The 17303-nt window shown below is 45.6% G+C and overlaps 1 protein-coding gene across 5 annotated transcripts in view; it reads right to left on the bottom strand.

Moving 5' to 3' along the window:
- YEATS2 (YEATS domain containing 2) overlaps window positions 1-15230 on the bottom strand; it is a 49017-nt gene extending 33787 nt beyond the window's left edge. For 4 of the 5 annotated variants that reach the window (XM_082287875.1, XM_082287871.1, XM_082287872.1 and 1 more), the window contains exons 1-9: window positions 15118-15230; window positions 14231-14343; window positions 11037-11134; window positions 10847-10939; window positions 7620-7862; window positions 5336-5451; window positions 4011-4172; window positions 2251-2362; window positions 705-749 (exon numbers count right to left, since the gene is read on the bottom strand). In XM_082287875.1, the coding sequence (XP_082144001.1) occupies window positions 705-749; window positions 2251-2362; window positions 4011-4172; window positions 5336-5451; window positions 7620-7862; window positions 10847-10939; window positions 11037-11134; window positions 14231-14330 (969 nt within the window). In that variant the 5' untranslated portion in view covers window positions 14331-14343; window positions 15118-15230. Of the gene's footprint in view, window positions 1-704; window positions 750-2250; window positions 2363-4010; window positions 4173-5335; window positions 5452-7619; window positions 7863-10846; window positions 10940-11036; window positions 11135-14230; window positions 14344-15117 lie in introns of those variants that run through there. The other variant, XM_082287874.1, reaches the window with a different exon arrangement.
- Window positions 15231-17303: the final 2073 nt, after the last annotated feature.

Here is a 17303-nt window from a genome sequence, read left to right as displayed (position 1 = left end):
CCCTGTAGAGACCAGCACAAAACTGAAGCCTGCCTTTTCTGGTAAGGCCTTGAGAAACACACCACATGATCTACTCTTCAAAAGTGTTCTTTAATCACAGTAGACATTTCACATTAATGTTTTCTCCACAAACTGAAAAGCTGAAGTAATGCGATTTCACCATAAAAATTTCCATTCACTACAGTACAACAAGGGGAAAACAGTATCAAGAAAACTTCAGAAATACAGTGAACTATGGGTTATTAATTAAGAGTTCATTTTCCATTAATGTCCTGAATCTTGACAGATACAGAAACTTAGAAGTACTTAATATACAGCAAAATTTCAACAGAATAGCTGGGTGATCCCTTGAACTTAAATTCTTTATGTGTAAGCTCTGCACCACATCAGAACGCAAATCAGAACATTTTGCACCAAAAGCTTCACAAAGCAATAAAATTTAAAGCTCCAGTACAAGCCAAGTTCTTTGTGAAGGAAGAGCTGGAAACGGTGTCCCCTGAACCAGGAAGGAGAAAAAAATACTGTTGTCATGAATAGTGACAAGGTGTCACAATCCTTTCATGCAACAAGAGAGCAAAATCTACATTCTAGAAATTGTGAAAGCAAATGGGTTTGACTCTGTGCTTAGTCCCATGCATCTTTTCTTTTTAAACATCTTTAAGGGAATCAAAGCACAACATCCATCCCATGACCCTCTGACTCACCGTTTCTGCGCCAAGTGTCTGCAGGCCTGTGTAGGTCCTGTCCAGCTGGGTAAGACAATACAATATATTAGCCAGGGCAAAGCAATGTATTAGCTAGAACTTACAATACAAATTGTTTGAAAGAATTTTCAAACTATCTAAGTTGAGCAGCAGCGTATTCAGTATTTTGAGGCCATAAGGTCAGAAATCTGTGGGCTTTGATAAGTTCCTTCCCTCTCTTCTGCAAAAAATTCAACCATGACCCAAGGCCCACACTAAAGTGGAAAGGAGCAAAAAAGTTGAAGGAAATGAGATTGCTGAGGGAATATTTCCATCTAAGAGAAGTCCTCAGTCAGTGTCATTTTTTTATTCCTGATGTCAGTATAAGGAAATAATAATAAGAAAAACTCTGAATTTTCAACTGACCAACACAAAAGCTATGTTTAAACTACAGTTCTTGATTAAGTAAGTGTTCACACCGAGCCATCAGCTGATAAAGAGGCACAACATCCCAGAGGCATCTGTTAAGACACCTATAGAAGCAGCTGGGTTTGAGAGGAGCACAATGTGCCAGAGTGCAGGGGCACACGAGGTGCCAGTCACGGAGGAGGGCTCAGCTCACTCTCACACCCCCATGGCAGCCACAGGCTCAGTATGGGAACAGCAAAGATTTGCTGATTTGAGCTCCTGTGTGCCATGGACTGGCTCATTTTTCTTCTGTAGGCTGAGCTTCCTTCACCGTCCATCACAGTGTTAATAATTTCTCCCCAGGTCGTATCTTCCCAAACACATTTTACTCACCACCTGCATTAAAAGTCCCTAAGTTGCAGGGGAATATTTTCAACCTCTTCTACTGTCTATATTTAGGGTTGTAATGAGGTACCTTATTTAGCATGAAATTCATTAATGCAGGCAGAGCTCAGATAAAACTAATGCTGCTCAAAGAAACAGGAGACTAACCCAGCTCAGGACTTAAGTCCACTCATGCCAGGGACTATTAATTAAAAGGAAAACGAGCAATGGCCTAGTTTTCCAGGACTATAAATAGCTGCATACTATAAATCCCAAGTGTTACAGGGGTGAATGAGTTGGAAAAGGGAGCTCTTTTCAAAGGGAACATGGGCTGAATAGGGAATCTCAGCCCTCCCTGCCCACTCTAACAACAAAGATCATCATTAGCTGATACATGCCTGTGCTGAAGGAACAGAACAGACATGGTAGCCACTTTACCAGGAGGAAGACAGCCCTGAAGCACCATTAGGTTAAAGCCAGTGAAAACATGATGAAAATCTCAAATTGTACAGAAGAAACAGGTAAACATTGCTTCTCTGAGCAGCTTCAGCTGCTGCAAGGCTGGGTTCCCTGCTACTGCCTCAACTCCATATAGCCAAGGTAAGAGGCTTTCCTGGATCTATTTTGATCCTCCAGCTCAACTATTCATATGAAAATAACCAGGAGGACACTCATAACACAGAGAGGCAAAAGCACATACACAAGCAGAGCCTCTTCTAGATTATGCAAAAGAGCTCATTTAAATGCCTTTCTCTCAAGTATTTTGTTCAAATACCTTCAAATTGTGTATGATATCAATCCTTTTGTTCTGGCTATCCTTGAAGTGTATCTGCACTCTCACTGGAAATTCTCCCCAGCCTCTCCTGGTCAGGTGAAATGGAGGTTCTCTGGAAACAAACAGTAATTATATTTTGATGCAGAAGTGGTACAGCTTTCATCTCCCTCCTTTCCAGAAAGCCAAAGACTGTTTTTCTAGCTGACAACTTAAGCTATCTTTGGGTCTAATCACAGCAATGAGAATTTTATGGCTTTGGACAGCTGAAAACATAGTTTAACTTTACACAAGGGGACAGGGAAGAAAATGGTAAAACACTGTTGGATGAGACACGTGGGAAAGAAGTGTCATATTTTTAAAAAGAAGACAAGAAAAGGGCTGTGCTATGCCAAATGAAAAACACTTGGTTAAAAAAAACCCCAGTCAGATCACTGCAAGGTGAGCTTCCAATGCAGCATTTTGCAATCACTTCCTGCTGCTCCCTATCTAGTAGCAAAAAGGCACATGTTTCATAAAACACCAAGAGAACAACATACAGACATCAAGGAAAAGTTAATCACTGTCATTCTCCAAGCTGAAAAGGAAGGGTTTGTAACATTTACTGTTACTCCGTATTTCAGCTTGTTATTGTAAATGCAAATGTAGTTTCTTCAACAGAAAAAAATGCCAAAGGTTTAAAGGCAATTTTTAGTCCAGAACATTAATGTTCACTATGATAAATGGGACTGTGACACCAGAAATCAATTAACCAGATGGGGTTAAAACAGAAGATAACCAGCACTTACAACTGAGAAAGGCACAAAAAGAGAGCAATCAAATGCAATTTGATATGTTACAAAGGAATTTGCTTTTGTCCTGTCAGGGTTGTCTTCTCAGAAACACTACTGATCCATACCAACACTTCTTATCTCAGGTAAGTCTTCCCAGAGTTGCCTTTCAGTAGTTTAATTTTGCCAGCATTAAATTGCCATTCTGTACCTAAGCAGTCCTTCCCACACTCCTCCCTCCAGGAGGCAGCTGAACATCCTGTGGAGAATAATTTCTTTGGGAAGACACCAACTATTTTGAAGGCATCCTCCCTCAGTCTTGTCCAAGGAAGAAGGATGAAATACTGACAGGGCATTTCCCTGCAGCAGTCAAGAGAGAACCTACCCCACAACCAGGGCCACAGCTTGTGAAACAGGTGTGGAATACAGGTCTGGCAGAGCACAGGGAAGCTGCCCCATTTCTGTAGCACCAGCACCATGACACTGATGGGGAAGTCCTCAAAGCACGAAGCCAACGCCACTGATCTCACTACCATGGAGAAATATTTTGGAGTGGGATATTCATGCCCAAACACACTTGTGGCATTAAAAATATGGGCAAATCAGCTTTTTGAGATTTCTCTTCCTTTTCCACACTGGAATAGGTGGGTGGTAGAAAATACTTTGTTTAGCACCAAGTCTAACGTGAGCAGCAGACAGTGTATGTAACACATAGAGGAGAGGTACAACCCACATGAATAGCATGAAATGCAACAACTGGATGCTTTTTCTCAGAAGGAAATTTAAAAAAAAAACCCAAGCCAACAAACATTTTTGGCACATTTACATAAAAAAACCTCATTTATTTTTACTACGGTTTTGGAGTAAGCCTAGTTAAGCACAAATATGGAATACTAAACCAGGAAAAGAAGTTGTTAATTTTTAAACAAACTTGGCATTGTAAGCCTGGCAAGCATGAAGACTGGAATAGTGACTGGAATAATTCCTTATTACCTCACTTCTACCAGGTCATTAGGTTTGTAACTGGGATGGAGGAAGAACCAAACTTTCTTGACAAAATGATTTATGCTGGGTTCCCTCCGAGAGCCTCGGACGTACACCATCCATTTATGGGTTGACTGATCATTTTCTTCTCTCTTGTCAGGGGGAATGTACCTGACAAAGAAATTAAATAACAAACACAAGATAAAATAGACAAATACTGCAAAAAGTACTTCAGGAAAGATTAGGCAAAAAAATTGGGGATGTTAAAATGCTTGTGGGAACCTTGCCCCCAGTACAGTTCTGCTCATTTGTCCTCACTCTGACCGTTCATCCAGGAACAGATACAGGTCCCATAATCTACTCTAAGCTTCTAACACATTTCCTCTATTTTAATGCACAACTGCCATATGAAATTTACCCGTTTAAACATTTGGCTCTTAATTAAGAAGACTTAATTTTAACATTCTACCACTGTCAAATTCCTTATCCTGTCCTATTCTGAGATATCAGGAAGCAAAACCACACCAGAACACAACATCAACAACTCAGCTACCATAAATACAAAAAAATACAATTTTTCTTATAAAATTTTAAGCAACTTCAGTCAACACTTATTTCTGGGTCCAGCCCTAGGTAGATTTTCAAGAAGCAATTCTGACTCTAAGTTTTATTAGCAAATGTCTGATATAGTCTGTGCAAAAGACTGACTTGAGTAGAGCAAAGACAGAGAGTTAAAGCCTGGAATTGTCCAGTTTCCTAAAACTAATGCCTTTCTTCACTCATTTCCTAGAAGATCAAAAGTTATATATATTTACCTGTCTTCTTCCTTTACATATAAATAAAAAATGTATGAATTAATTTATTCAGACTATTCTGAATTTTTCTCATCGTGGTTGGTGGGGCATTATTCTCTTGGGGTTTTTCTTCTGTTTCAGAAACCCCCACATTGTACCTATGGACACACTGAATTAGCCAACTAATTCAATTAGCCAAGACACTGAATTAGGACAACTTGCTTTTCCAAATTTTTGGGGGAAAACTTCTGACTTCCACCTGATCAAAAAAGGCTGAAAGACTTTCCTTGAGAGAGAAACAGATCTTAAAACCTCTGTACACATATAAATTTATAAATAAAATAACTACAAAAACACTTGTTCCTTCCACAAAAAAAACTTATGCTGAGACCAGAGGAGGGCTGCCTTGGGTACAGTGATTATTCAAGGGTAACAGCTCATATTGCAACAGCCTAGCAATTTCATTTGTCTCCTAAATGTAACTTTCTATTCAATTTAATCCTGAAATAAAGGACCATCCCTCAGGCTCTGGATACTAACTTGGAGACGTTGCCAACCACAATCGTTTTCTTCACATAAAGTCGTGAAGTTTCATCATTTGACAGTCCGGCATTTCGTTGTCCTGGTTTTTGAGAGCTTGAAACACCCAAACTGTCCTGAGGGTAGGGGAAGAAAAAAAAGGCAAACAAAAACCCAAACATTCCTCTTAAACATCATTTTGTTTGGTGCTAGAAAAGTAAAGTGTTGTTAAAAAAAAAAAAAAAAAAAAAAACAACAAAACCCTGCATAAATGAAAGACCAACAAGGAATCATCCCTAAAAATACTTAAATTGCTCTCTAGGCACATTTAAGCAAGTCAGGCATGTAACAATGCTTCCTTCCTAGCCAAGAACACACTGCATGGCTTAACTGAGCAGACGTGGTGCGACATCCCATGGAGCTGAGCCACGACTTCAGCTTGGGTTTCAAAAGCACTGCCCCTGCACTATCTGAAATAAAACTGGGCACAGCTAGAATGGCATCATGGTGGTCACTAATCAGGAACAAAGCTCAATCGCCCATGAGTGGGGGCTGAAAATCTAAATCTTTCTCAGTCCCAGTCTCTGCTGCTCTGAGACACTCTGGTGTTGCCTCACGGTGAAGAATCGAGGCTGGGTTTGAGACAGGAATTCAGCTCCAACTGAACGGGGAGAGCAGCCATAAACTGTCACTGCCATCCAGGTAAACCCACAAATCCATGGCAGTACCGAGGCACAATAAATCCAACCACCCTGTAACACAACCCCAGCTATTAAGCAGTGGCCAACACTCTCACAATGATCTGACCACCCACTATGTCAACACAAGTGGAAGTGTTGTTTGCATGGGACTGAGAGGCTTTTCTACAACCCTGTTGGATGAAGTGTCTGTCTGGAAAAAACAGGACCACCATTCTCAAGTGACCACGGAGCAGCCCACTGGATGCACCCCACTGACCACACGCCAGACAAGCGTGGGAAGCACTGGATTCACTAAGGAACCATTTCCCCTCCTCTCTTAAGTCAGGGATGCCTCAAAGTGGAGCAAGGAGTCATAGAAGGCTGGGATGGCTCCTGCTCCTCATCACTCCCTCAGCCTCCTCTGCATTGGTCAAAGATGTCCTCATGTGCTACCCCCAAGCAATACAACTGCTCCATCTATGCCCCTGGCACTGAAACAAGTTCTGCTGGTCTGGTGGTTTACAATGCAGGTGGGTCCACATTCTATATGGCTCATCTGCCTTCTGCTACAGACCCAGGGCAGAGCTCCAGCAAACTGCAGCCCTGCTATCAGGGGTGTCATGCTGTTTAACGGAGGCAGAATCACTGCTCTTTCTGCCATGTATTAGTGCAACTTATTCAGCTATGGAATGCAACCACATTCACTGATACACCCATTCCTGGCTGTACTCCTCTGGCACCACTTAAAGGAACTGAAAGGAAACTGAAGAGTTTCACCTCATCTCCTAAGGCACATTTCACCTGCAGACACTGAGTGAGCCTCCCCAGTGGAGCTACCTGCAGCCAACAGGTGAAGCATTTGTGTGGCTGCACAGTGAGCCACAAAGGGAGGGACTGGATCCAGGTCAAAAATAACCCCCAAAAAGCATGAAGGAACATTGACAGGATGTATTTTTACTTGGGTCAGACTGGTTCAGTTAAGCAAATGGTGATAATGCACAACAGCAAGCAGCAATATCAAGAGAAAAAACAATTCTGTCCTGTCTGGACCCAAGCTGTGCACCCAAGCTCTACAAACTCATGCTGCCAGGGTGAGCTAATCCTCCAGTGTTACTGTTTGCACTACAGGCTGCTGAGGAGGCCAAACCCCTCCAGTGGATCAACCATTCTACACAATGCAGTCCCCATGTGCACCCAGAGCCAGGCAGCAGCATTACTTCTTGAAAACAGTGCTGAGAACGACACACATTGCTCTCCTCTGCAGGCTCTACCTCCCGACCTGACTTGCATCCATACAGCAAAGCTCTGTGCTCAGGCTGTGAAGCACCTTCTTCCCCAGAGGCTACGACCAAGAGGGTGGCAGAGCTCTGCTGACCCCACAGCTCTCCCCAGCCGGCTGAGCTCGCTTTGGGCAGGACTGAGGTAAGAGGAGGTACCCACGTTACAGACACTTCAGTTGGCCTTACAGCAAAGCCAGGCTGAGGGAGTGGGAGCAAGTGGTTGGAGAGGGTAAGAAACAGATCTTCAGCAAGGTGGGTGAAAACATGAAGAGCTCCTGGTGCCAGCACCGAGTCCTCAGAGCACACACCTCCAACAACGTGATCACCACTCGAGTTTTACTTTACCCGGCCAGCATTTCTGCTCTGTCTCTGGTCCAGGCTGTTTGTCAGCCGCTCGTCTGCATCCAAGTTGCCATTGTCTTTGTCCAGGAGAAAGTCATTGTGCTGAGAGAGCGAGTCGCTCTCGGAGTGGTTGGCAGAGGGAGTGTCTGAGCCCTGGTTAGCTGGAGACGATGATCTAGAGGGAGATTCCAAGAATTTCTTGATTGAAGGGTGATTAAGAATTGTTGCATCGCATGACCTGGTCCCCTGCAATGAAGAAGTCAGGAAGATTTGGTCACTATTTCCCCACAGCCCAGATAAAAACAAAGCTGCGCCAGAAGAGAAAAAGTCAAAGAATGAAGAAAAAGCAAATATTTAATCATCTGCCCTGCAGGAAAAGCATATGCTGCAGAAGAGAAAAGCTTAAAATGGTTCTACAGAAACAGTACCCCAAATTGGTTTTGGAAGGAAGAACTGCAGCCTAATCAACTACCTAGAGTGTCCCTTTGAAAATAACCTCTTCTCTTCCTGTGTAGACACCTCCAGTCTCACCACACACAGGAAGGCCACAGCTGCCCGGCTCTTGCAGGCAAGCAGGGTAGGTAAGTGCATCAGGCTCTTTAGCTTTGATACTCACTGGCAGTCTTGTCAACACCGACGAAGCAAGCTACACCCTGTCTGCTCCCAAAGCTTAACAGGGGATAAACAATAATGTGCTTAGGCATGCTTGCAGACTTTCCTCAAAACGAACACCTTAGAGCTAATCTTAGATCCTCCTAAACCTGCACAGGGGAGGACAAGGCAGGCTAGTGTTTAAATCTCTGGTTTTTTCATTACCATGACAAAGGCCCTTCTTTCTCTTGCATTTGCTTTTTACTTCAGAAGTAGAAGAAAAACATTCATCAACTCAAAACAAGTGTCCCGTGGCCACTTCTTGACCGAAGCACCAGACCTCCCAGTCACCTCGGTTCCACGATGAACCAAGTCAGCAGGAACACCCCTCTGCAGCAGCAGAGCACTGACAGCCTCCCTCCAGTTCCAGCAGCCACAGACTCACACCAGAGTGGCACTGGCAGCTTCTCTTACAGGCAGTACCAGCTCAAAGAGGCTTCTTCTTCCCTGCCCAAACCACCCGGATCAGCCAGGCTGGAACAATTACTCATGGGGCATGTCACAAAGGAAAACAAATCAAGAAATGGACCTGGGATTTATTTGTTGCTTTGTTTGTTTTGTTACTGTTTTTGTTTGTTTGTTTTCCTTTGCAGGCTTATTTTTAATCCACATTAAGTTCCCTGACTCAGAATTCTGCCAACATGATTGAGGGGGAGGCAGACACCAGCATCACTACAGAGCAGCACAACTGCCCTTGAGAGGTGGTAGCAAGAGTGGAGTTTTAAACATTGTCCCACCTTGGCCTTTCAAGGATCATTCCAGAACTTCCTTTCCAACTGTCCATTATGTGCACAAGTGAAGCAATTACCAGATCTCAACTGCCAGCTTAGGAGAGTTAGATCCATATATCCAAGGGCAGGGACACACACACATCCTGTCCAAAAAAACCCAAAGCCCAAACCAAACCCACACCAAGAACATCTTTTGTTTTACCTCTAGTCAAGTAAAATGACCAACATCTTGTCAAGTAAGTTGTGGGGAAACATAATAAATTACAATCATGAGCAATCCCAAGCCTCAAACTCAGCAGCATTGGGTTCGAGAACTGTATATATTTATGAGAACAGGTCAGGAAGCTGCAAATCATCTTCCCAGAAGTTCTGAATTAAACTACAAAGACTCCTATTCTACCAGAAGCAGAAACAAGACAATCTTTCACTGCCTGGTCAAACATACATGAGCCACAATTAAAAACAGACAATGAAGAAAACTGAACATTGAAAATCAGCAACAATTTCAAAATAAAGGAGAAACTGATTTAACCTGTGTGCAAATCAGGACTTTTAGAAAAAGATTAAAAATGCAATTAAAGATACAGCTAGACTAGCCATAAGCTCATAAAAACTAAAACTAAATAAAGCAAGGAGGCACCAGCAAGTTTTGTGAATACCTCAAAACAATTACAAAATATATTATTTCTGGAAAGTGTGAAAATCATCAGGGAAAAAAAGTGAACACCCTCCATGGCAGAACAAGAAACAGTACAGCTCCTGCAGAGACATGACAATGGATAAAGGCACTTTCAAAGATTAGAACTTAGGTCACATTCTTCAGCTGCCTACACAAAAATCAAAGAGGGCAGAGAGATCTCTAAGCCTCCCAAGGCTACCACAACCTTTTCCAACTCCAGTTGCTCAACTCAGGCTCAGAGAGGGAAAAACAAGCTGAACCTTTTTGTTTTTACCTCACTCCAAGTCCTCTGAAAAGCACAACAGAAAAACCAGAAGTAGCATTGAGAACAAGTGCTTGGAAGAGAAATTCTTATGGGACTAGAGTGAAAACCATGTTTGTAGCACCCATCTACAGCTTCCAAAAATCACTGGAAATCAGATCAACTTGAATTGAAAAGATGGTAACAAAATGCCTACATCAGTAATGAACTACATGTCATTTGGGAGCCTGCACGAGTCATGAACACCCTGCAATTAGCAGTCATTAAGGGCAGAGTGCTCAGAACTGGGGTTTAACTAACAGGGTTTGAGGTTTTTTAATCTTGTGAATATTTAATCACTCCGTGACACCTCCTTGATTTATCTCCTGCTTTACTGCTGCCATCAGTCTGTTCACCAACCCATCAACAGACTGACTGCCAGGGCAAAGGGAGGATGGTTTCACAGCACTGCCCAAGACTCAAGAAATCTTGAAATCTTTATTATTTTTCTTTTTTCCTGAAAAGTCCCCAAACGCATCTGTTGCCACTCTCCTCCTGTGAAATAGGAAAACATATTCCACACTTTTCAGGGCTTTGCAAGGACAAACTATGCAGTGTCTGAGAAACAAGGCACTCTCAGGGAAAAACTGAGGATGAGAAAAAAAATGCAGAGTATTTCAGAAACCAGAACCAGGGGCTGCTGAACAATTTCTCAGCTGCTTCTTGAAGACTCCTCTTTGCCAAGTACCCGAGGCCCAGCAGGTGATACAAAGGTCTCCTCTCCCACTGCCACCCCATTTGCAGTTTGTATTCCACTATTTCATTAAATCACATCTCAACACCAAACACCAGCTGAAAAACCACTGAACTCCACGCCTTCCTTGGCAAAGATTCCCTGAAGTCTTATTATTCCCAAAGTAGTTTTTACCTCTCCAGCTTTGAGGAGACCAGCAGAGGCATAATAGTTAGCCACAATGCAGGCACGCAGCTTGTCCATCATCCTTCTGGCTTCAATCAGGCGCTGCAAAAAGGAAAGAGAGTAATGACAAGCACTGCAGCAATCCCCCAGGCCCCAAACACCAGGATCTTAGGTGTTTATAAGAACAAAACCTTTATACCTGATCTATAACTTCAATTTCATGTTCTTTACTCTTCATTTCGACAGCAAACTGTTCCTTTATAATAGTCTCAATCTTCTGCACAGTAACATCTCGAGCTGTACAAGGCCATGCATGGAAAATAAAGAAGGAGGAAGTATTTACATTCCTATTTTTGAGGCTCTATTTGAAAATAGAAAGATCAGAAATCACTACGGAGTGAGAAGTGAAGGGATAGCAAGTCCAGCACGCACACACATAAGGGGGACGGATCATTTTCCTGCAAAAAAAAGTTACGTCTTAACAAAAACCACATGGATCTTTAAAAGCTGGCTTACGTGGAGAGCTATTTTCTCCTTTTTAGGTCTGAGATGACAAATAACAGAAAATGGGAAGAACAGGGCCAGTTTGTTTACTTCTGCCTCAGTAAAGCTGTAAACAGTAAAACTCCACCATGCTGGCCCAGCGCAGTTGCCACTGCGATAGCGCCGGAGCGAGCTGGAACACTACAGACATTTTTCTGCTCCCCTTGGCCAGATTCACATCCAGGAAATTTACACCACCTCACACAGCAAGAATAAAACAAACTCATATTTATATGTTCAGCCCTGGCATGAAATGCAGCCTGCTCTGGAGTGCCCACAAGCTGTTTATTAAGCACAAAGGAAACTACATTATCAAAAGCTGGTCTACCTCTTACAAAATCCTCTTCCAGCACAGCAGTCAAAAAAATTTAGCCTTTCAGAAGGAGTTTACTAACCTTAGTGGAAAGTATGTAGTTTAGGATTTCAAACTGTGCAAATACCTTACAGCAAATTAGTGGCTAAGAATGGAACTGGTGTATTATCATATTTTTCTAGGACATGTGTAAACATAGGAAGAACTATTCTTTTTGCTCTACACCTACTGTAGACTTTAATATTGACCTTCATTTAAGCCACCTCCATTACATCAAGGGGTTTCAAACAAGTTCTGTTTTTATCAAATTCTACATAAGAACCTGGAAAAGCAGGAATTACACTTCTAGAAGAAAGCCTGGAAAAGGTGCTCCAGTCTGTGTCAGAAATAGAGTGACCCCTCTATAAAGCAGATCAGCAAAAGAGTCTGGTTTTCCCTGGAAAAATCTCACATTGTTTCTACATGAAATAGGAGGCAACAGCACCAAGACTTTGGTTTGAGCTTCAGAGGAAGTGTATGTCTTCCTAAAAAGTACATATCTGTTTGAAGAGATTTCTAATATCCCCATAGAGAGGAGGAAGAAAAGCAAGTAAAAGCTTTGCTGGCATCTTCCAGATAGCATACATAGTTTTACTGTCTGATCAGGTACCTACAACAGGAGTGAGGCACCTGATGCCTCTATATGCAACCGGGGTATCCTAAATAATTTTCCTTCTTTCCACATACATATATACACACACACGCATATATATGCATATATATATGTTTGTGAGTGTGTGTGTATATATATATATATTTATTTTAGGACCAGAAGTAGTTCAAGCCTACATTAAAACACAATTATGGTTAAATCTCTATGACTAAGGCAAAATTAAAAACCAGAGGGATATAATTTACCTCCAGCCATGAGCACTATGACGAGGAAATTCTCATGTAAGGCTACACTTAAAATAAACCTGAACAGATTAAGGCATGAGAGGTATGGTTCAGAGAGGGGTAACTGCATCTCTTCCCAAGGCTGATGCCATGCCACGCCAGCATCATGACAATTTAAGCACTTTAGGATTTGTGGTTATATTACAGAGGCTTTCAAGAACACTTTATATTCATTTTTTTCACAGCTTAGTGTCAACCACAGTCCCTCATTAGGATCATGTTAGTGAAATTTGTGTACTTAAGGAATTCTAGTATTGAAAGCTGGAGATCTTCCATGAGAAGAAAAAAGAAGCCAATTTGAAGGAATCTGCTGAATGCAAAGTTCACTTGCCAAGGACAGTTTTCCAAGGCCCTGAGACTCTGCCTGCTCATCATCAAGACCTTCTGCAAAGTTGTTTCAGAAGCAGACTAGAAACCCGCCTGCAGTCCCTGGGACATGCCAGAAGAGAGGGTGGTGACTTCTGGCAGCCAGGCAGGGCAGGCAGCTGGGAGTGGTGACATGGCCAGCTCCAGCACAGCTGCACTGGGCCCCCACTGGCAGGGCCCCTGCCCCACGTGGCAGACAGGACCTGCCCACATTCAACCCAGAGTTCAGCCTCCTCAGACTTGTCCAGCTGTACACCATCCTCCAAAACATCACCCACGAAGCCATCCTATGTCCCTCTCCAACTGGCAGCTCCGGCTCTATTCCTGGATCTTCTTCAGAGCCCACAGTCAGCCTCAGTTTTCTCACCTCCCAGTTTGTCAGTTCTTCCCATCACGATCCTCTCTCACTAGCTGTGCTATGCCAAAATTCACTAGCCTACTCCCTGCCCCCAGGGCAAGAAGCTCTACTCTCATTTGCCCAGAGAGACTGCAACCTGTCCCAGGCACTCTGCCAACAGGCTGGTTCCCAAAGCAAGCACATCCAAGCTTGCCAAATGCAAACCTACTTATCCAGTCACTCACTCCACTACACTTCTTTATCCACCTTTCCTTCAGTCGTGCTCCTCTTCCTCTTCTCCTGCATGTTTCAAAGCCCTTTCCTACTCCCTAAATTATTCTTTCTATACTTCATCAAAGCAGCTCGTTTCTGCCTCATCTGCCAGTTCTTGCAAACATTCGTTATCTTCCAACAGCCAGTGCATGTACTGCAGGGTCGTGGGTCTCTTTTACCCCTCCTGCAGGGTCATGGAATTTTTTTTCTCCTCCCCATGCTGTACTGTGACCTCTGTCCCCCAAAATGTAAACAGCCTGCCAATCTTTCCCAGAGCAGACTCCAGCCACAGAACAAATGCACAGGCTGGAACACAACTCAGCACAGGAAGATGGACTGTAAATACTTTAGGAAGCAACAGGAACCAAAGTGCTGGGGCAGTGGAGAGCTTGTGCTCCATCTCCTATCATGCACCAAAGGCTGCATCCTCATGCCTTACTTATGGTCCAGGTAGCAGGCAGGGATGACTCCACATATGATACATCTTCATTTGGCTACACAGAGGTATCACTACCTGCCTTGCTCAACATCTGTCCTTTGTCCCTTAACTCCTATCCCAGCCTTTTCCTGACCGGTTTACAGACAGCATGCACGTCCACAGAATTTCCCATTCCACAGCTCCTACCTGACTGTTCGGCTGCTTTGTGCCGCTTGTTGGGATGTGTGATGGTGATCTCCTCATAGTCGGGGTCCTTCTCTGCGATCACTCTCTTGATCCCAGACATGTTCTCTACTCCACTGACAGGAAATATAAAAGCATTAACGTTTCCTACAGTGACCTTCTGGGCAGGCTTCAACCTCTCACCATGGGGAGGCCTGTGATGCAAAAGAGCAGCGGCACCTCTCTGGTGGGGGCTAGTGATCATCGCAGGGGTTCACAGCCGGGAGCTGGTTCTGTTCTGCACAGCCCAGGAGCCTCAAATGCCTCCTGACGCCTGTGGCTCACCACAGCCTGGGTGCCCACAGCCCCAGTGGGGCTGCAGTGGCAAAGAGTCCCCGTGCCCCGCTGGCAAAGGGCTGCCAAAGAGCCCCGTGAGTGATGCTCGGGATATCACCGTGGTCTGGCGCGTGACTACAGGAGAGCGGGGCTCCCTCCACGCAGGCACCACCGTCCCTGGAAGGGGGAATGCTGGGCACCCAGGTGACTGGGGCCGGCGGACGGGTCCCGGTGCCTCGGCACGAGCCCAGGGCTCCCCGCTGCGGGGTCACACACCGGCTGTCCCTCGCCCAGAACCGCTCAACCCGAGCCACGACCCTTCCTGTGAGGGGGCAGCGAGTCCCCTCGAGGCAGGAGCACCGCGGGACTCGACCCGCAGGCGTGAGGTGGCGCGGAGGCCGCCGGGGGGGCGGTGTCGGCGGTGCCGGTGTCGGGGCCGCCCGGGGCGGGGAGGGCGGAGCGCTGCCCGCGGCCGGTCCCACGTGCGGCGGCGCCGCTCCCCTCCCCCGCCGCGCACACAAAGCCGCCGCCGCGGCCGCGTTCCTTCCCCGCGCTCCGCCCGCCCCGCCGCTCACCGCGCTCCGCCGCTTGGCCCGGTCCGGCCCCGCCGCCTGCACCGGCCGCCCCCGCCCGCCGCGCCGCCCGGGGCGCTCAGCGCCGGCCCCCGCCGGGCCGTCCCGCCGCCACCGCCGCCATGAGCGCAGGGCCGAGCGCCGCCCGTCACGGCCGGGGCGGGCCCGCGCAGGCGGGCAGCGCGCGCGGGGCGGGGCGGCCGCGGGCAGGTGCCGCCTCACGGCCCGCACCGGCCGGAGGGGCCGGGCGCGCGCGGGGCGGGGGCTCCCTCAGGGCGGAGCGGCCGAGCCCCGGGGGGCTGCGAGCTCCGGCCGCGCCACCCCCGCGGCGGGCGAGCACAGGCTGTGGGCAGGGCGGGAGCTCGGCCGCGGCAGCGGAGAAACCGAGATGGGCGACGCGGTCGAGTTCCTATATAGAGAGATGAATGCAGTGACTTGATCCTGACTTGTTGCCTGGAACGACCGTGTTTTAGCGTGTAAAAAGATTTGAGGAAGACTTAATGTGGAGGATATTTCACGAAAGGAAGATCGAGGTGCTGCAGTGTGTCCAGAGAATGGCAACGGAGCTGGGGAAGGGGCTGGAGCACGAACCGAAGGAGGAGCAGCTGAGGGAGCCGGGGGTGTTTAGCCTGGAGCAAAGGAGGCTCAGGGGGGACCTTATCACTCCCTACGAGGTTGTAGCCAGGTGGGGGTCGGCCCTGCTCCCAGGGAATAAGGGACAGGATGAGAGGACATAGCCTTAAGCTGTGCCAGTGGAGATTTAGGTTGGACATTAGGAAGAAATTCTTCACAGAAAGGGTGATTAGACATTGGAATGGGCTCCCCGGGGAGCTGGTGAAGTCACCTTCCCTGAGGGTATTTTAAGGAAAGACTGAATGTGGCACTTAGTGCTGTGGTCTAGTTGTCAAGGTGATGTTCAGTCATAGGTTGGACTCGATGATCTCTGAGGTCCTTTCAGCCTAATGGATTCTGTGTTTCTATGATTAGCAAAAGAAAAGACCCAAGAAAGGAGTCTTGGGCTGATTGGATTGAGGTGCAGGACAGTAGGAGCCCACAGCATGGGCCAGGATGGGAGGCCTGGCCTACCCTTAGATAGGCTTCAAAAAACCTTTATACCATATTTAGTGCTGAAAATACTTCGTATTCTCTCAAATCAGAGCTAAACTAGTACAAGTGAGTGCCGTTAATGCCATGGTTTCTGCTTGTTCTGGCCAGGCTGCAATCCCTCTGTCGGGTGCAGCTAATGGCATTAATGCTATGGCCTGTGGCAGTCTCACCTTCATGCAGTGAGCCCTGAACCAGCATAAACTAACCTGTTCACTCATGGATTTGCAAACTTATTTATGAGGCCACTGATTAGCAAGTTTATGCTGAATGTTCAAAGCTTAACCCTTAAAGTCCTCTTTTCTTCTGATTTCAGGATCACTACTATCCTTTTTGACACTACTAGCCTTTCTGCCAGGCAACAAATGTGAAATACGGCAGATTGATAGTATCCTGCTCACCAGGAGTGACTATAAGGTAGTTCAATTTTATTTTCTTCCTTATTTCTGCTTAATGGAAAGAGGAAGAAGCTGTTGTTAGAATAGTGCCACTAGTTGACTATGCTTAAGACTTAAAATATCTTAAGGTGGGCTTTCCAGCTCTCAAAAATATTTCCATTGCTTTACAGTCTGTGGATTCTCTTTTTTTTTTTTTTTTGCAGATTACTTCTTTCTGAAGTAAGCTAAGCTTCTGCAAGCATTGAACTTGATTGGAAGCTGCTTTTGGCACTCCAGCCAAGAGCCACTCTGGGGCTGTACCCAAGCCTGGCCAGACTGCGGAACTGCAGCAGGCACTGCTAGCCTGCCACATTTTCAGTAGTGCTCTACCAGTCTTGCCCCTGCTCTACCATGTGTGCGTGGGATCTTGAAATGGCCAAGCCTCTAATTTTAGGAGAATAAACCTTCTACAGGATTATTTCCAACCCGTTTTGCCAGTCACCTTCCTGATATTTTGTTACTTTTTCCCAATTTCCCATGCTGGTTTTGTCTTCCAAGTCCATTCACATTCTTTTCTCATCACAATACACAGTACTAACCAATATTTCAACATCCCACCCCCTGCTTTTTACTTTTGCCAGTTTTCTTTCAAGTTTACTTTTCTGTGCAGCCTCCAGCTTGCCTTTATTCCCCTTGGTAGCAAGTTCC

Source organism: Coloeus monedula (genome assembly GCF_965178545.1).
Source record: "Coloeus monedula genome assembly, chromosome: 10".
Lineage (NCBI taxonomy): Eukaryota > Metazoa > Chordata > Aves > Passeriformes > Corvidae > Coloeus > Coloeus monedula.
Note: the sequence above shows the minus strand (reverse complement) of the source record. Positions and strands in the feature narration are given on the sequence as shown.